Source organism: Bidens hawaiensis, unplaced genomic scaffold, assembly GCF_021521415.1.
Source record: "Bidens hawaiensis isolate Kalapana, Puna unplaced genomic scaffold, B.hawaiensis_p1.1 tig00007413_1, whole genome shotgun sequence".
In the NCBI taxonomy this organism is placed as follows: Eukaryota; Viridiplantae; Streptophyta; class Magnoliopsida; order Asterales; family Asteraceae; genus Bidens; species Bidens hawaiensis.
The window spans coordinates 708,104-725,792 of NW_027491517.1; the positions used below are offsets into that span (position 1 = coordinate 708,104).

Here is a 17,689-nt window from a genome sequence, read left to right on the forward strand (position 1 = left end):
GATTGTTACGGGTTAAAAGCTGATAAATAGATCGTTTGGTATAAATTAAATACATTTGGCTCAAATTTGTTACGGGTAAAAAAAGGGTAATCTGAATATTTTAAAAAAATTGAGAATGTAAATAGATTTATCGTCAAACCTGTTACGGGTTCAAAGTTTTGAGTAGAAAATGTAAAAAAAAAATGAAAGTTATAATTTCAAATGCGATTGGGTTTCGAATTTTTTTAAGGACATTTTTGGAAATAGTCAAAATATTCGGGATTTTGCACATTGATTATTTTTTCCATGACTATTAAAATTTAAGAAAAAATGATAAACACTTTCGACATGCCACTTCTAGAGTTTCAGGGCTATCAATGCTTATAACTTTTATCAAATTAGAAACATTTGTGTCAACATTGATTTTTCCTTGAATAGTGATAAGAATATTGTATGTGAAGCATATCGTACAAATTATGCTCAAGTGAAGCAAAATATTCACAAAATTTAACGGGTTAACCTGCTATTTTTTTTCAATTGGCAAAGTCGAGAAGCTCCTCAAACTTATCAAAATATTTTTAATGGTGTAGCTCATAACTATTATTATATGAGAATTATTCTCCGAAATTGGTTCATAACAAAATTTCTTTCAATTATAAATATATGATACTGAGAATAATTTTTCAATAGATAGAGTGTTTTTGGGTATGTTTTTGTACGTGCATTATTTTTTTTATTAAGTTAATTTTTCTTTTGAAAAAATCATTTTGTGATATAAATAAAATCAATTTATATATAATAATACAAGCATAGATGCAATACATTTTTTTATATAGATTATGTATTGTTTTATTTGTAACTTAATTATTTAGATCATCCCGTGTGTTACACGGGTTATAAAACTAGTTAATTAATATAATAACATTAATAGTTATCTAGTGAATATTTATAGATTTAAAGATATTTTTATAGACCTAAAATATATGAAATCTTAGATAACTTAATATAATATTAAGGAAAATAAAAAATAAGAGATTATATACACACAGAGTTGTACATATATGGACGATGTTAAGATCATTTGTAGTAGTAATCTCTTTATGGGAGGGTGTTACGTCATGTGATGTTCATGTCATTTAAAGGGTCTCAAAAATGTGTAATAGGTAACCTTCCAAATTAATCTTGTAATTATAATTAAATAAAATACCATAAATATTTTATTGGATAGAGTTTGTGAAGGAAAAACATAATTGGTTGAAGTAGGTGGGGGAGGTGCTATATACATAACGCCGGAGACCAAAATTGGGTGGGGGTGGGGGTTTGGGGTGCTATGTGGCATCCATAATGCCTCACTACGCATAGTTTAAATATCAACCGGACTGGTTGTGATATTATTGTGGTGATCATCCGGCCTAATCTCCACAACCGATTTTTAACGCCTTAGGTCTATAACATGCTATCATCTAACCATGTCATGTTTAAATCTCCCCATCTTTATGTTCAGTAATACATAAACTCCGGATCTATATATCCTTTAGACGCCTTCTCTTCGTGTAGAATTACTGTTATTAATTCCTCAGTGGCTTGATTGTGTGATCATTTTTGTGGCTTGAAATCGAAAGCTAAATATGATTAATTAGTTAAAGGTAGTTTAATGTGTGTGTTTGTAATAGTTGTACAAGTTTCTTATTCCATGCATGAAATACATATTTGTAGCACCCAACTTAATATTTGATTTAACTTTTGGTAGTTGGTACCGTAGATTATTTTCTCCTTCCATCTTTATTTTATTATTAGTTCCATAACAACAAACTCAAAAAGATGTTAATTTTATATTATATATTCAATGGTCTTCGTTTAAAGATCCTTCTGATCGAATGAGTCTTGGTTAAATGAATATGTACCGGTTCTTCCACAGATAACGTGCACCTACATGGATGACAATAAAGATATCTACCCTCATATCATAGAACATTACATTTAATTTCCTAACCCAAAATTTAAGGAGCACTTTTCGTAAATGCCATTTTGTGAGTGTTTTGTGACCGGTTTAGGCTTAAACTTTGTTTGCGAATGACTTTTGTGACCACGTTTTCAACCAACTACTCTTAGCGACCGCAATTCGGCCAGAAAGAGCATATGATATGGTTAGGTTACGTTATCTCTGCAAGAACCAAGACCTATCCATTATAATGTGTCAAGATAAATTAATATCTTGTTCCATAACTTTGGAGAAAATGGCCTCGGCAAGCTCTTCGATGAAATCAGGGTTTCTTTTTAACGAATTAGCCATATTTTCAACAAACACCTCATCAAATTTCTGCACATCCGTTTTGTGTTCTTTCTCCACGCTTGATTTGTGGTTGTGTTCCCCTTCATAGATCACGACTAGAAGGTCGGCATCATCCACACTTCTTTGTACCTGAAATTGAAGTCCACTACATTTAGTTGTCTTGAAATATTGATCAGTAGATCAAAATGTTATTAAAACACACCTAGAAACGTTTATTGATGGATGTATATCCATTTAACTATTTAAGTTTTTTTTAAATGACCAATAAACATAGAATGTCTAGGTACTTCGTACGGGGTGACCCAATGGCAAAAGACCACTGCCAGCCATACAGAACCCTTAAGCGCCTTCAAGTTATCTCCAGTTCTAGAGAAAACCAACTCGTCCGAAGGCCCACTGGTGGTAACATGCTAACGTATAAACCATATATGGTTTTCCATATGTACATATGGACATATAAATGTAGCAGATATGCATATATACCTATAAACCACATATGTCCAGATCGATCCGAAGGGCGTCCAGTTTAATCCTTAAGCACGTCCATACAAATTACACCATATATTGTTTACCATATATGGCTTATATATGATCGAACTTAAGGAAGCATGTGTAATTTGTATAAACCAACCATATATGATTTTTACATATGGACGCCCTTCATGATCGACTGGAGATTACAAAGATCTCAGTCTTCCTTTACGAGGCCACCCATGTTCCCCCAAAGTGTTGTAATTGGAGATTGAACTTGGGTCTCCGTTGATAAATCCATGCTTACTACACAACATTAGAAATGACAAATTTAAGTTGTTAGCAGTTTTTATTGTTATCATGTCATAATTTTAGTTTATTTAAACGAGGTTAAATAGACTATTGATAGACATACAACCTTCTTTTTGACTGGGCAGGATGGTGCAAAAGAACACTTGTAATAAGCTCTAGGAGAAGGGTTATCTTTGGTCACTTTCTGCCCATACTTTCTCCATTGATATCCATCTTCTACGACCTACACAACACATTCAACAAAACCTAAATTTCGTTACATATATATATAACTAAAAATCTTTAGTTTTTGCCAGTTACGTCTTTAAGGGGTTAGAGATAGAAAACTAGTGAAATTTGGATTCGAACATGCTAAAGGACTCGAGCGCTCATCATTGTGCTACCCTTTAAAGATTGTAAAAGAAAATCATGATAACATGTAAAGTACCATGCTTTTTTCAGACGGATCTGTCCGTCTATAAACTTGTGAGATGCCGTTGTTTTGCCTTTTCAACGATGCTTGATGATGATACTCCTTGCTTCCGCTTGTGTTGCACTGATCGACACACTCACTAAACTTTCTTTTGACAGAATTAGATGTCAGTAAATCATGGTCTCTTATTAATTTGTTTACTTGATTTTCGAGGAAATTGTTGTTGTCCCATACAAGTGTTAGCATCTCCTTTAGCTTCTTGTTCTCTAAGCACATATTTTTGTTTAGCTCTCCAACCGAATCATCATTGATATTCTGATATTTGTATACATACAATGATACAAAACACATATAATACCTAGATATACATATGTATAAACCATATATATACATGCTAAATATTTGTGAGTTGTGTAAGAAGTTGTGCATTAAGTGCATCTTTTTCTGAATCCACTAACATAAATTGATGTTGTGCATTAGTAATTAAGTTATTAATAACTTTGTAAAGCGGACACTTATTTTTCGCATACTTCTCACGAATATATAGCTTAAATTTGTATTTGATTCGGATTCACTAAATATTGATGTGATCGATTTGCATAGACCGGATTGAGATATACTTACATGGATATTATCAGTTTTGTGAAAGGGGGTGACGTTAAGATCAATACCATGAGAAGTCTCCACCATTGTTATTAACCAAGTATTGTGTTGGTCAAGATAATGAAGAACCCAAGAAGGATATCTTGAAGTTTTTATAGAAAGATATGGATAACAAGTCAAGGTCTTCTTTTCCTTTTTTTTAAAGGTGCTTAGCTATAGGGGATTGGATTGGGATGCACATGGAGAAAGTTCCAGGAAATTACGAGATAGTATATATTTATTGTAAGAAAAGAACTTGTTAGTGCGTATACGGCATGCATAGGGTGGTATTAAATAAGAAGAAATTTTTTTTTATTGGTAACCCGGCACAAACAAATTTCGATTGAACTCATTCTGGCCAATGGTGTTGGAGATGGCTCATCGAACTCTATCATTTTAGTTTTTGGATTCAGTTTTACGATTTATGGGTTTAGCCGGTAGAGTTTAACACTATGATTTTAGCTTTAGAGTTTAGGTTTACAGTTTAAGGAGTCGATTACACACCACTCAGTGGCGGACCCAGGATTTTTTGCCAATGGGGTCCCATATTTTCGGTGTTCAAATTTTTTGGGTCGGTCGTTGTTCAGGTCGGGTCGAGGCGAAGAACATAATAAAAAACAATATCATAATAAAACTTTCTTTTCAATCATCACTACCTGAACGGGTCAAAATGGGTCGGGTTGACACATAAACACTTTGTTTTCCCTTTCTTAAACATTTTTGAGATAGAACCTAGATCCACCCTTTCATAAGCATGTGTTGAAAACCATTAACTTAAACTAGTGAAAAATAAAACTGATATTTTAAAGTGTTTGAATGTTTCTAAAGAAAACCATGCATAAAGTTGAAAACAATTATATGTATTTTAGAGGTGTTTGAATGTTTCCAAAGTTATCATTGCAACATTAGCAATCAAATGATTGATTAACACTAAAAATTAACACAAAAAACCAAAAACTGAGCCTTGTAAGACTTGAACACATGACCTTTCAAAGATAAAACAAGGGACTTTCCACCAGACCACATCAACAATAATAGTATGGGTTCCAAGTATTAAATCTTATGGGGTCCTCAAAAAATTTAATATACCGCTTCTAATAAATTTTTAAAAAACATTGGTGTCCCGGGACCCCGATCCACACTATGTGGGTCCGCCCCTGACACCACTGGAAGCCTGGAATGAGTTCAATCAGAATTCAGTTGAGTCAGTTTCAATCCAAAACAAAAATCACTCGTAACATACCTAGATAAAATAGACTTTTTAGATAATCATTTCCCTATATATAATAGGGTTCTTCGGAAAAACATTTTTTTCCTAAAAAGTGTAAAACCGCTCTTGTAGCGATGCATAGCAAATAGTTTATTTTGGATAGAAGGCTTATGTGTGTTTTATGTCAACTTCTACACGTCAATGTATCTTGATTTTCAAGGATCTAGTTTCTTTAAACATATCAAACGATTCTCATCTTCATATTGGTGGATTATATCGTTTGTGAGAATAATGAAACTGGATCATACCTTCTTCCGCGAGAATTGCTAGGAGTGTTTTCAAAACATTACAATGTTTTATTATTCATTTCATCTTAAAAAAGTCTTTTCATTTGTTGAATAAACCCATATATTAAACGGGTATAGTTATACAAAATAATATAATCTGTTAACACATACAGTCGACAATTTATATCTTTAAAAGATGAACTTTAACGTGACATTTGTAAATTATGTTAAGTTAAATTTTGAAACATTTTTTTTGAATTGTCCTCATTTTTATGTAATAGACAAAAATCAATTCATTCAATGTGCCAAAGATGATGATGATACCGCACCACCACCAACAACGTCGCCATTGTCATCCTCCATCAATAATAACCTTTGGGAAGGGAATACATATAGTATAATATAGTCATCAACCGGATTTTAAGAGAGAGAATACATAACTATCATGAACTGCTATTTTAAAAGAAATTTATATATTTGTCTTTCAAAGCTCCAGAAAGATGAGATCTTCGAATGGCCACGATCAACCCAAAATTTAACATATGATTAAGCTTTAGACTTTGCTAAATCGTAGACAACTTATTATATATAAATTTATTAAATGTTTAATTTAAAGTCTTTATCATATAAATTATTGATTAAACTTTTTAGTTTCACGTTTATGAAGCAATGACAAAGACGAAATTTACAACGTACATGTTAGTCAAAAGAAAAAAAGAAAGTTTATTATTTACACCCTAGAACCCTAGATAACAAAATAGCACGAATGGCATGACGTCAGAATATTCATCACCGGTGACGTATAATTAACAACCAAACTATATTATAGAATAAAAGTATACATACACATAGGTTGGAAACACGTAACTATTGTGTAAAGATAAAAGATATTAACTCTCCTTCTCAACTAAAGTTGTAAACTTTTTATAGCGAAATATAATATAGAATCTTACGAAATAGTTATGGAGGATATGAATGTGATTGATAATGAGGTGTGAATTTGAAATTGATTGCTAACGAGAACATGAACTGAATTTGACTCTTGATTAACAATCGTAAATGAATATGCGTAGGACTGGAATGAATATTGTGGAAGAATAAATTTTGAATTTGATGAAATTTGATTTTCAAAATACAAGCTTGGACTTTTGAATCCGATGAAGTTTAGTGCATGCATATACATAACTAGAGTAATTATTTAATCACAAATAGAGTAAGAACATCCACAATGTTAAACATTCAAAAACCGTCACATCAAATGTCAAACTTTATCTCAAAAAACTCTTATTTTCATCCGTAACACCAAATCTCCATAAACTCATTAAAAAATTATTAAAATTATATATATATATATATATATATATGTGTGTGTGTGTGATGTGAGAAAGTGAGAGCGGGGGCCACCTTTACGTCCGCTCGTCCGTCTGTAGCAACAAACCCTCCCCAGCCAGACCTCTTTCCACAACGCTTCCCTCTCGCTCGTTGCTTGGCCATATCCTCCTGACCTCTAGGTCGTAGCCCGTTGTGGCTCCTATAAGTGTTTGCATAGTTAGAGTAAGGCTATATTTGGTATGGTGTAACAAATAGATATGAAGTGGAATGGCGAGGAAATTAATAAATGGAGAATAAAATGAAATATATCATTACCATTAATTGTCTTGTTTGGTTAGCTTATGGAAATATTATAATTATTTTATGTTATTTGGTATGCACAAACAGACGCATAATAGAATACAAATGACAAAAAATATCCCACCTCAAAAAAAAAATGACAATGGCGACGACGGTGTTGGTGGTTAGGAGGAGGCGGCGACAACGGTGGTGTCAAGAAAGTCATAAGAAAGAAGACTGGAATGGAAAAAGAAAGAGTAATTTGCGAATGAATAGTTTTGATGAAATATGATTCATTGTGTAATCGTTGTTTTCATTTCATTGACCCACTAAACACTTTTTTTATTTCATTCCCATCATTCAATTCCGTTTGTCATTTATATGTACCAAACACTACCTAATTATTTTTATAACTAGAGTAGTTATTTAATCATAACTTATTGATTGCTTGTATAACTAGAACAATTATTTGATCAAAACTAGAGTAAATGTTTGCGTAACTAAAGTAATTATATAATTAAATTGTGAACTAGAGTAATTAAGTTGTTTAACTACCATATTTGTTTGTAGTGTTATAAACTTATAATTTCTAATATAGAGTAATTATTTTCACAAGTAGGGTAAATATAAAACAATAGTAATTACTTTATTTAACTAGAGCTTTGTTATATCAATTGATCGAGCAGACTTTATTATATACATTTTGACACGTGTCCCTTTTATCTTTGATTTGTGCATTTTGTACAAAATATGTTATTTGTATTTTATCCAAACACGTATTATATAGACTAAATTGCAGTTTGGGGCGGGAATAACATGCGCCCCTCCCGAGAAAAATGAATTGTTTGGCCTTATTTTATTTAAATAAAACTGAAATATATGTTATATAAAGAGAGAAAAATAAATGTTTGTCTTTATTTAATTAAATTTCAAAGAAATTCATTGCTAATATGATTTTTTTATTCTTTTCTTGTCAAATGGCCAAATGAATAGAAACTATTTGATCGTTCGTCCAAATGTCGATGCATGTTCGATGGTTTTTTCTAGGAGTACACGTAGATCAAGATGAAAAGTCGATGCATGTTACGAGTTTTCTACTTGTACATGCATGTTGATCAATATTGAAACCATGATCGTTTTACGTGTTGAATCTTTTAGACTTATGACTTGAATACTTGTGTTTGGATGTCTCTCGTTAGTCAATATTCCTTTTATAAAAAGAAGGATATTAAGACTATAAACCATGATCCATTATGAACTAGTGGCATTTAATTAACTAATATTTAATATATATTATATAAGATATTAAATCATTAAATTAGTAATTTCAAAATGTGACAATGCTTACAACACCGGCCAACCAAGGTATTTCTTTGTAAGTTGTAACTATTCAAAATGTTTGTGAGGAACTTTATACATGCGTGTTTACTATCTAACCATTGCATGTGTGAAATCATTTCCTCATTTAAAAAAATATTTTATTATGAACACAACTCCGTTCTCATTAATATTTACATTGGAATATTGGGAAGTAAAGTTATATTTTGTTGAAAATGACCAAAAAATTAGTGACAGTAATTAATGTAACAATATTGAAATAACTTGAGAAATAATGATGATAATAATAGTCAGTGGCGGATTCAGAAACTTTTGTCAGTGGGGGTAAAATAAATGTATCATGTTAGAATGTGTAATTCATAATGGGTCCAGTAAAAAAAATTATAATGAACGGTAACAAACGAAATTCCCACAATTATGACACTAAAAGAAGTGATAGAACAATTTGACAAAGCTAAATTGAGTGAATATTGGCTAACAAAGTACAACAAACACAAAAGAATATATAGTTCAACAACCTGCGATTTAAATGCCAATATAAATTCAATTGGATACAAATTAAAAAATAGTAAAGTATAAAACAATTGCAAATGAAAAACAATTGAAGGGTGGCAGTTGAGGGAACAAAAATTGAAGGGGTCTATTTTGATTGGACCTATTGGACCTAGTTTTTAAAAAATACCATATTATTGGGCTAAAGTTGAGTGGGGGTATGTCCTCCCCCTGGGCTTAACATGTATCCGCCAGTGATAATAGTGTTAATAAAAACAATATCAAAAGTATATATAACAATATTAACTAGATAAATTAGTCTTTTATCATACATTTGTCTGAGCTTTTGTGCGTTTTCCTTCCACTTGATTATTTGAAAATATATTATCAGAGTTTAGTATTATATTATAATCATAGTTAGGAAATATTATTTATTTTGTTTACTTTGTAATTATCTTTATTCTACTACTATTGATAGTTGATTAATAATACATAATTTATTAAAACACATCCAAAATCATTTATTAAGTGAAACTTTATCCTAAATCGGTTTTCATCGTACATCCGATAAAATAGAAAACATCCCCTTCTTTTCGTTTATGGGCAAAATTAGGGGTGTGCATGGGTCGGTTTGGGGCGATTATAAGCCAAATCCATAACCATAACCGATATGTCGATTAATGGATATTCATAACCATAACCAATCTATTATGGCGGTTTCGGTTAATCGGTTTTGAAGGTATAACGAGTTGGTTTGGGTCGGTTAACCGTAACCAAAACAATGTATCTACGCCTAAAAGTTTGGTACCAGTTATTACAAAAAAATGACATTACATAGTCCGACAAAATATATAATCCATAATACTAATACCAAATATTTAAAAAAGAAAAGCGGCAACATATAATCCAACAATGAAATTCCATCAAAATGGTATATTCCGACCATATGTTCGGTGGAAGTTAGCCTCAAACGTATTGTTGGTTAAATAAATGGGTCGGTTCGGTTATGGCGGGTTTGGAATTATCTTTAACCAAAACCGACCCATATTGACGGTTTTTGAAAATTCACTAAACCGACCCACTGGTTATGTCGGTTATCGGTTAAAATCGGTTCGGTTATATTGGTTATGGTTCGGTTAAACGGTTATGACGGTTAAGTTAATTGCTCACCCCTAGTCAATATTATACGAAGTTAAAATGGCTAAAGGTGCAAAAGTTTGATCAAAAGAGCTTTTTCCATTCGTCAAATTGATCATTTATATTATTTTCTCTTACCATATCATCATATGCATATAGTCCTATAAATATAATTTTGTAAGAATATGTGTATATAATCATAATATTGCGTGATTACGTACACAAAGTATTCATAGTTAAATAGCGTTCTCTCAATATAAAAATATACTTTTAATCCATTTGGGTGTTGCCTCTTGGGGATAAAATATGTTGTGAACATTAGTATGTCACATTGTGATGTCATTTAGTGAACTATGTTTGTGTCATACTGTCATACCGTTTATTTGTTAGGTAGAACTTTGAATTTTCTTAAGAGAGATTAAGTTTTGAATTATAAATAGTTTGTGTTTACGTCACATATAAAAAAATAAGCAATTTACAAAGAAGTATTTGATTTTTCCTATGCTTCATATAAAGGAATAATTTTTGTACATTTCCTGGAAACATGAATATTTCACATAAATGAAAAGGATATGAAGATTTAGCATTTTGCATGCCATTTTTAGATGTACAATTTGAAGAAGCTGTCTAGATTTTTTGGTGCCAACATATAGAATTAACTAGACATGACACATGCATGTAAAAATAAGGAAATTTTTTGTTGAATTTTTAAATGCGTATAATAAGAGTAAACTGCGGTTTTCGTCCATATGGTTAGTTTAAATCTGCGGTTTTAGTCCAAAAGTTTCAAATTTGTGATTTTCGTCCCTGTGGTTTCATTTCACTTGCAATTAAACCCGAATTCATTAACACTGTTAAGTATGGTCGTTAAACCCATCAACGTACACTTCACGTAAGGGGCATTTTTGTCCTTTTTTTCCCAAATGCACCTCAGCCCCTCACGTAAGGGGGGCTTGCGAATTACAACTGGGGTTTATTTGGGGAGTAAAAGGACAAAAATGTCCCTCACGTTGATGGGTTTAACGGCCAGACTTAACGAGGTTAATGAATTCGGGTTTAATTGCAAGTGAAATGAAACCACAGGGACGAAAATCGCAAATTTGAAACTACTGGACTAAAACCGCATATTTGAACAAATCATAGGGACGAAAACCGCAGTTTACTCGTATAATAATGATATAGATAAAGGTTCACTGAACTTGAAATTGTATATCTAAATAACTTACAAAGTTAACAACTAAGTTTAGCTAACACAATAATATCAATTAAAATTATATGATTGTCTACAATGGAAATTTAATTAAATAATCTATATACCTATTCTAATAAAGTAAAATAACTGTAGACACGTGTCAGTTTATGGTTAATCCTTACAATTTTTTCCCTCCAAAACTAATATATTTCATAGATCAATAAATATTCACTTTCCTTTTACACTCTATTTATATTATATCTATAATATAATTAAATTATTCACTTTTCTTTAAACTCTGTTTATATTATATCTATACACTTTTATAAAAATAAATATTTACATATTGTGCTACTATACATTGTTAAAATATATTTCACAATACACTTGGTGAAATCCAAAAATCAACAACAAACCGTGTTTGTTAAATATTGAAAATACAATAATTTTAAATGTTATCATTAACATATTATACTATGTATATTGTTGAATACTGTAAACTTAAATTTGATTGTTACAGGTTAAAAGCTGATAAATAGATCGTTTGGTATAAATTAAATACATTTGGCTCAAATTTGTTACGGGTAAAAAAAGGGTAATCTGAATATTTTAAAAAAATTGAGAATGTAAATAGATTTATCGTCAAACCTGTTACGGGTTCAAAGTTTTGAGTAGAAAATGTAAAAAAAAAAATGAAAGTTATAATTTCAAATGCGATTGGGTTTCGAATTTTTTTAAGGACATTTTTGGAAATAGTCAAAATATTCGGGATTTTGCACATTGATTATTTTTTCCATGACTATTAAAATTTAAGAAAAAATGATAAACACTTTCGACATGCCACTTCTAGAGTTTCAGGGCTATCAATGCTTATAACTTTTATCAAATTAGAAACATTTGTGTCAACATTGATTTTTCCTTGAATAGTGATAAGAATATTGTATGTGAAGCATATCGTACAAATTATGCTCAAGTGAAGCAAAATATTCACAAAATTTAACGGGTTAACCTGCTATTTTTTTTCAATTGGCAAAGTCAAGAAGCTCCTCAAACTTATCAAAATCTTTTTTATGGTGTAGCTCATAACTATTATTATATGAGATTTATTCTCCGAAATTGGTTCATAACAAAATTTCTTTCAATTATAAATATATGATACTGAGAATAATTTTTCAATAGATAGAGTGTTTTTGGGTATGTTTTTGTACGTGCATTATTTTTTTTATTAAGTTAATTTTTCTTTTGAAAAAATCATTTTGTGATATAAATAAAATCAATTTATATATAATAATACAAGCATAGATGCAATACATTTTTTTATATAGATTATGTATTGTTTTATTTGTAACTTAACTATTTAGATCATCCCGTGTGTTACACGGGTTATAAAACTAGTTAATTAATATAATAACATTAATAGTTATCTAGTGAATATTTATAGATTTAAAGATATTTTTATAGACCTAAAATATATGAAATCTTAGATAACTTAATATAATATTAAGGAAAATAAAAAATAAGAGATTATATACACACAGAGTTGTACATATATGGACGATGTTAAGATCATTTGTAGTAGTAATCTCTTTATGGGAGGGTGTTACGTCATGTGATGTTCATGTCATTTAAAGGGTCTCAAAAAATGTGTAATAGGTAACCTTCCAAATTAATCTTGTAATTATAATTAAATAAAATACCATAAATATTTTATTGGATAGAGTTTGTGAAGGAAAAACATAATTGGTTGAAGTAGGTGGGGGAGGTGCTATATACATAACGCCGGAGACCAAAATTGGGTGGGGGTGGGGTGGGGGTTTGGGGTGCTATGTGGCATCCATAATGCCTCACTACGCATGGTTTAAATATCAACCGGACTGGTTGTGATATTATTGTGGTGATCATCCGGCCTAATCTCCACAACCGATTTTTAATGCCTTAGGTCTATAACATGCTATCATCTAACCATGTCATGTTTAAATCTCCCCATCTTTATGTTCAGTAATACATAAACTCCGGATCTATAAATCCTTTAGACGCCTTCTCTTCGTGTAGAATTACTGTTATTAATTCCTCAGTGGCTTGATTGTGTGATCATTTTTGTGGCTTGAAATCGAAAGCTAAATATGATTAATTAGTTAAAGGTAGTTTAATGTGTGTGTTTGTAATAGTTGTACAAGTTTCTTATTCCATGCATGAAATACATATTTGTAGCACCCAACTTAATATTTGATTTAACTTTTGGTAGTTGGTACCGTGATTATTTTCTCCTTCCATCTTTATTTTATTATTAGTTCCATAACAACAAACTCAAAAAGATGTTAATTTTATATTATATATTCAATGGTCTTCGTTTAAAGATCCTTCTGATCGAATGAGTCTTGGTTAAATGAATATGTACCAGTTCTTCCACAGATAACGTGCACCTACATGGATGACAATAAAGATATCTACCCTCATATCATAGAACATTACATTTAATTTCCTAACCCAAAATTTAAGGAGCACTTTTCGTAAATGCCATTTTGTGAGTGTTTTGTGACCGGTTTAGGCTTAAACTTTGTTTGCGAATGACTTTTGTGACCACGTTTTCAACCAACTACTCTTAGCGACCGCAATTCGGCCAGAAAGAGCATATGATATGGTTAGGTTACGTTATCTCTGCAAGAACCAAGACCTATCCATTATAATGTGTCAAGATAAATTAATATCTTGTTCCATAACTTTGGAGAAAATGGCCTCGGCAAGCTCTTCGATGAAATCAGGGTTTCTTTTTAACGAATTAGCCATATTTTCAACAAACACCTCATCAAATTTCTGCACATCCGTTTTGTGTTCTTTCTCCACGCTTGATTTGTGGTTGTGTTCCCCTTCATAGATCACGACTAGAAGGTCGGCATCATCCACACTTCTTTGTACCTGAAATTGAAGTCCACTACATTTAGTTGTCTTGAAATATTGATCAGTAGATCAAAATGTTATTAAAACACACCTAGAAACGTTTATTGATGGATGTATATCCATTTAACTATTTAAGTTTTTTTTAAATGACCAATAAACATAGAATGTCTAGGTACTTCGTACGGGGTGACCCAATGGCAAAAGACCACTGCCAGCCATACAGAACCCTTAAGCGCCTTCAAGTTATCTCCAGTTCCAGAGAAAACCAACTCGTCCGAAGGCCCACTGGTGGTAACATGCTAACGTATAAACCATATATGGTTTTCCATATGTACATATGGACATATAAATGTAGCAGATATGCATATATACCTATAAACCACATATGTCCAGATTGATCCGAAGGGCGTCCAGTTTAATCCTTAAGCACGTCCATACAAATTACACCATATATTGTTTACCAATATATGGCTTATATATGATCGAACTTAAGGAAGCATGTGTAATTTGTATAAACCAACCATATATGATTTTTACATATGGACGCCCTTCATGATCGACTGGAGATTACAAAGATCTCAGTCTTCCTTTACGAGGCCACCCATGTTCCCCCAAAGTGTTGTAATTGGAGATTGAACTTGGGTCTCCGTTGATAAATCCATGCTTACTACACAACATTAGAAATGACAAATTTAAGTTGTTAGCAGTTTTTATTGTTATCATGTCATAATTTTAGTTTATTTAAACGAGGTTAAATAGACTATTGATAGACATACAACCTTCTTTTTGACTGGGCAGGATGGTGCAAAAGAACACTTGTAATAAGCTCTAGGAGAAGGGTTATCTTTGGTCACTTTCTGCCCATACTTTCTCCATTGATATCCATCTTCTACGACCTACACAACACATTCAACAAAACCTAAATTTCGTTACATATATATATAACTAAAAATCTTTAGTTTTTGCCAGTTACGTCTTTAAGGGGTTAGAGATAGAAAACTAGTGAAATTTGGATTCGAACATGAGACCTTGCTAAAGGACTCGAGCGCTCATCATTGTGCTACCCTTTAAAGATTGTAAAAGAAAATCATGATAACATGTAAAGTACCATGCTTTTTTCAGACGGATCTGTCCGTCTATAAACTTGTGAGATGCCGTTGTTTTGCCTTTTCAACGATGCTTGATGATGATACTCCTTGCTTCCGCTTGTGTTGCACTGATCGACACACTCACTAAACTTTCTTTTGACAGAATTAGATGTCAGTAAATCATGGTCTCTTATTAATTTGTTTACTTGATTTTCGAGGAAATTGTTGTTGTCCCAAACAAGTGTTAGCATCTCCTTTAGCTTCTTGTTCTCTAAGCACATATTTTTGTTTAGCTCTCCAACCGAATCATCATTGATATTCTGATATTTGTATACATACAATGATACAAAACACATATAATACCTAGATATACATATGTATAAACCATATATATACATGCTAAATATTTGTGAGTTGTGTAAGAAGTTGTGCATTAAGTGCATCTTTTTCTGAATCCACTAACATAAATTGATGTTGTGCATTAGTAATTAAGTTATTAATAACTTTGTAAAGCGGACACTTATTTTTCGCATACTTCTCACGAATATATAGCTTAAATTTGTATTTGATTCGGATTCACTAAATATTGATGTGATCGATTTGCATAGACCGGATTGAGATATACTTACATGGATATTATCAGTTTTGTGAAAGGGGGTGACGTTAAGATCAATACCATGAGAAGTCTCCACCATTGTTATTAACCAAGTCTTGTGTTGGTCAAGATAATGAAGAACCCAAGAAGGATATCTTGAAGTTTTTATAGAAAGATATGGATAACAAGTCAAGGTCTTCTTTTCCTTTTTTTTAAAGGTGCTTAGCTATAGGGGATTGGATTGGGATGCACATGGAGAAAGTTCCAGGAAATTACGAGATAGTATATATTTATTGTAAGAAAAGAACTTGTTAGTGCGTGTATACGGCATGCATAGGGTGGTATTAAATAAGAAGAATTTTTGTTTTATTGGTAACCCGGCACAAACAAACTTCGATTGAACTTATTCCGGCCAATGGTGTTGGAGATGGCTCATCGAACTCTATCATTTTAGTTTTTGGATTCAGTTTTACGATTTATGGGTTTAGCCGGTAGAGTTTAACACTATGATTTTAGCTTTAGAGTTTAGGTTTACAGTTTAAGGAGTCGATTACACACCACTGGAAGCCTGGAATGAGTTCAATCAGAATTCAGTTGAGTCAGTTTCAATCCAAAACAAAAATCACTCGTAACATACCTAGATAAAATAGACTTTTTAGATAATCATTTCCCTATATATAATAGGGTTCTTCGGAAAAACATTTTTTTCCTAAAAAGTGTAAAACCGCTCTTGTAGCGATGCATAGCAAATAGTTTATTTTGGATAGAAGGCTTATGTGTGTTTTATGTCAACTTCTACACGTCAATGTATCTTGATTTTCAAGGATCTAGTTTCTTTAAACATATCAAACGATTCTCATCTTCATATTGGTGGATTATATCGTTTGTGAGAATAATGAAACTGGATCATACCTTCTTCCGCGAGAATTGCTAGGAGTGTTTTCAAAACATTACAATGTTTTATTATTCATTTCATCTTAAAAAAGTCTTTTCATTTGTTGAATAAACCCATATATTAAACGGGTATAGTTATACAAAATAATATAATCTGTTAACACATACAGTCGACAATATATATCTTTAAAAGATGAACTTTAACGTGACATTTATAAATTATGTTAAGTTAAATTTTGAAACATTTTTTTTGAATTGTCCTCATTTTTATGTAATAGACAAAAATCAATTCATTCAATGTGCCAAAGATGATGATGATACCGCACCACCACCAACAACGTCGCCATTGTCATCCTCCATCAATAATAACCTTTGGGAAGGGAATACATATAGTATAATATAGTCATCAACCGGATTTTAAGAGAGAGAATACATAACTATCATGAACTGCTATTTTAAAAGAAATTTATATATTTGTCTTTCAAAGCTCCAGAAAGATGAGATCTTCGAATGGCCACGATCAACCCAAAATTTAACATATGATTAAGCTTTAGACTTTGCTAAATCGTAGACAACTTATTATACATAAATTTATTAAATGTTTAATTTAAAGTCTTTATCATATAAATTATTGATTAAACTTTTTAGTTTCACGTTTATGAAGCAATGACAAAGACGAAATTTACAACGTACATGTTAGTCAAAAGAAAAAAAGAAAGTTTATTATTTACACCCGAGAACCCTAGATAACAAAATAGCACGAATGGCATGACGTCAGAATATTCATCACCGGTGACGTATAATTAACAACCAAACTATATTATAGAATAAAAGTATA

General features: G+C 31.5%; 2 protein-coding genes across 2 annotated transcripts; both read right to left on the bottom strand.

The window, feature by feature from the left end:
* Positions 1 to 1,858: 1,858 nt before the first annotated feature.
* Positions 1,859 to 4,182, bottom strand: LOC143635196 (putative WRKY transcription factor 40). The gene is made up of 4 exons (XM_077103080.1): positions 4,092 to 4,182; positions 3,483 to 3,782; positions 3,162 to 3,278; positions 1,859 to 2,401 (listed from the first exon to the last, which is right to left on the bottom strand). Exons 1-4 carry the CDS (start codon positions 4,155 to 4,157, stop codon positions 2,177 to 2,179), a joined length of 708 nt encoding a protein of 235 aa, XP_076959195.1. The 5' UTR covers positions 4,158 to 4,182; the 3' UTR covers positions 1,859 to 2,176.
* Positions 4,183 to 13,793: 9,611 nt separating this feature from the next.
* Positions 13,794 to 16,221, bottom strand: LOC143635197 (putative WRKY transcription factor 40). Its single transcript, XM_077103081.1, has 4 exons — positions 15,992 to 16,221; positions 15,383 to 15,682; positions 15,054 to 15,170; positions 13,794 to 14,292 (listed from the first exon to the last, which is right to left on the bottom strand). The coding sequence occupies exons 1-4, from the start codon at positions 16,055 to 16,057 to the stop codon at positions 14,068 to 14,070; spliced, it is 708 nt and encodes a 235-aa protein (XP_076959196.1). The 5' UTR covers positions 16,058 to 16,221; the 3' UTR covers positions 13,794 to 14,067.
* Positions 16,222 to 17,689: the final 1,468 nt, after the last annotated feature.

Coding starts and splice junctions, on each gene's coding strand:
- LOC143635196 (XM_077103080.1), bottom strand. CDS start 4,157: ATGGTGGAGACTTCTCATGGTATTGATCTTAACGTCACCCCCTTTCAC. Junction 3,783..4,091: donor ACAAAACTGATAATATCCAT/GTAAGTATATCT, acceptor TACAAATATCAG/AATATCAATGATGATTCGGT. Junction 2,402..3,161: donor CCTGCCCAGTCAAAAAGAAG/GTTGTATGTCTA, acceptor CTTCAATTTCAG/GTACAAAGAAGTGTGGATGA.
- LOC143635197 (XM_077103081.1), bottom strand. CDS start 16,057: ATGGTGGAGACTTCTCATGGTATTGATCTTAACGTCACCCCCTTTCAC. Junction 15,171..15,382: donor ATCCGTCTGAAAAAAGCATG/GTACTTTACATG, acceptor TGTGTTGTGTAG/GTCGTAGAAGATGGATATCA. Junction 14,293..15,053: donor CCTGCCCAGTCAAAAAGAAG/GTTGTATGTCTA, acceptor CTTCAATTTCAG/GTACAAAGAAGTGTGGATGA.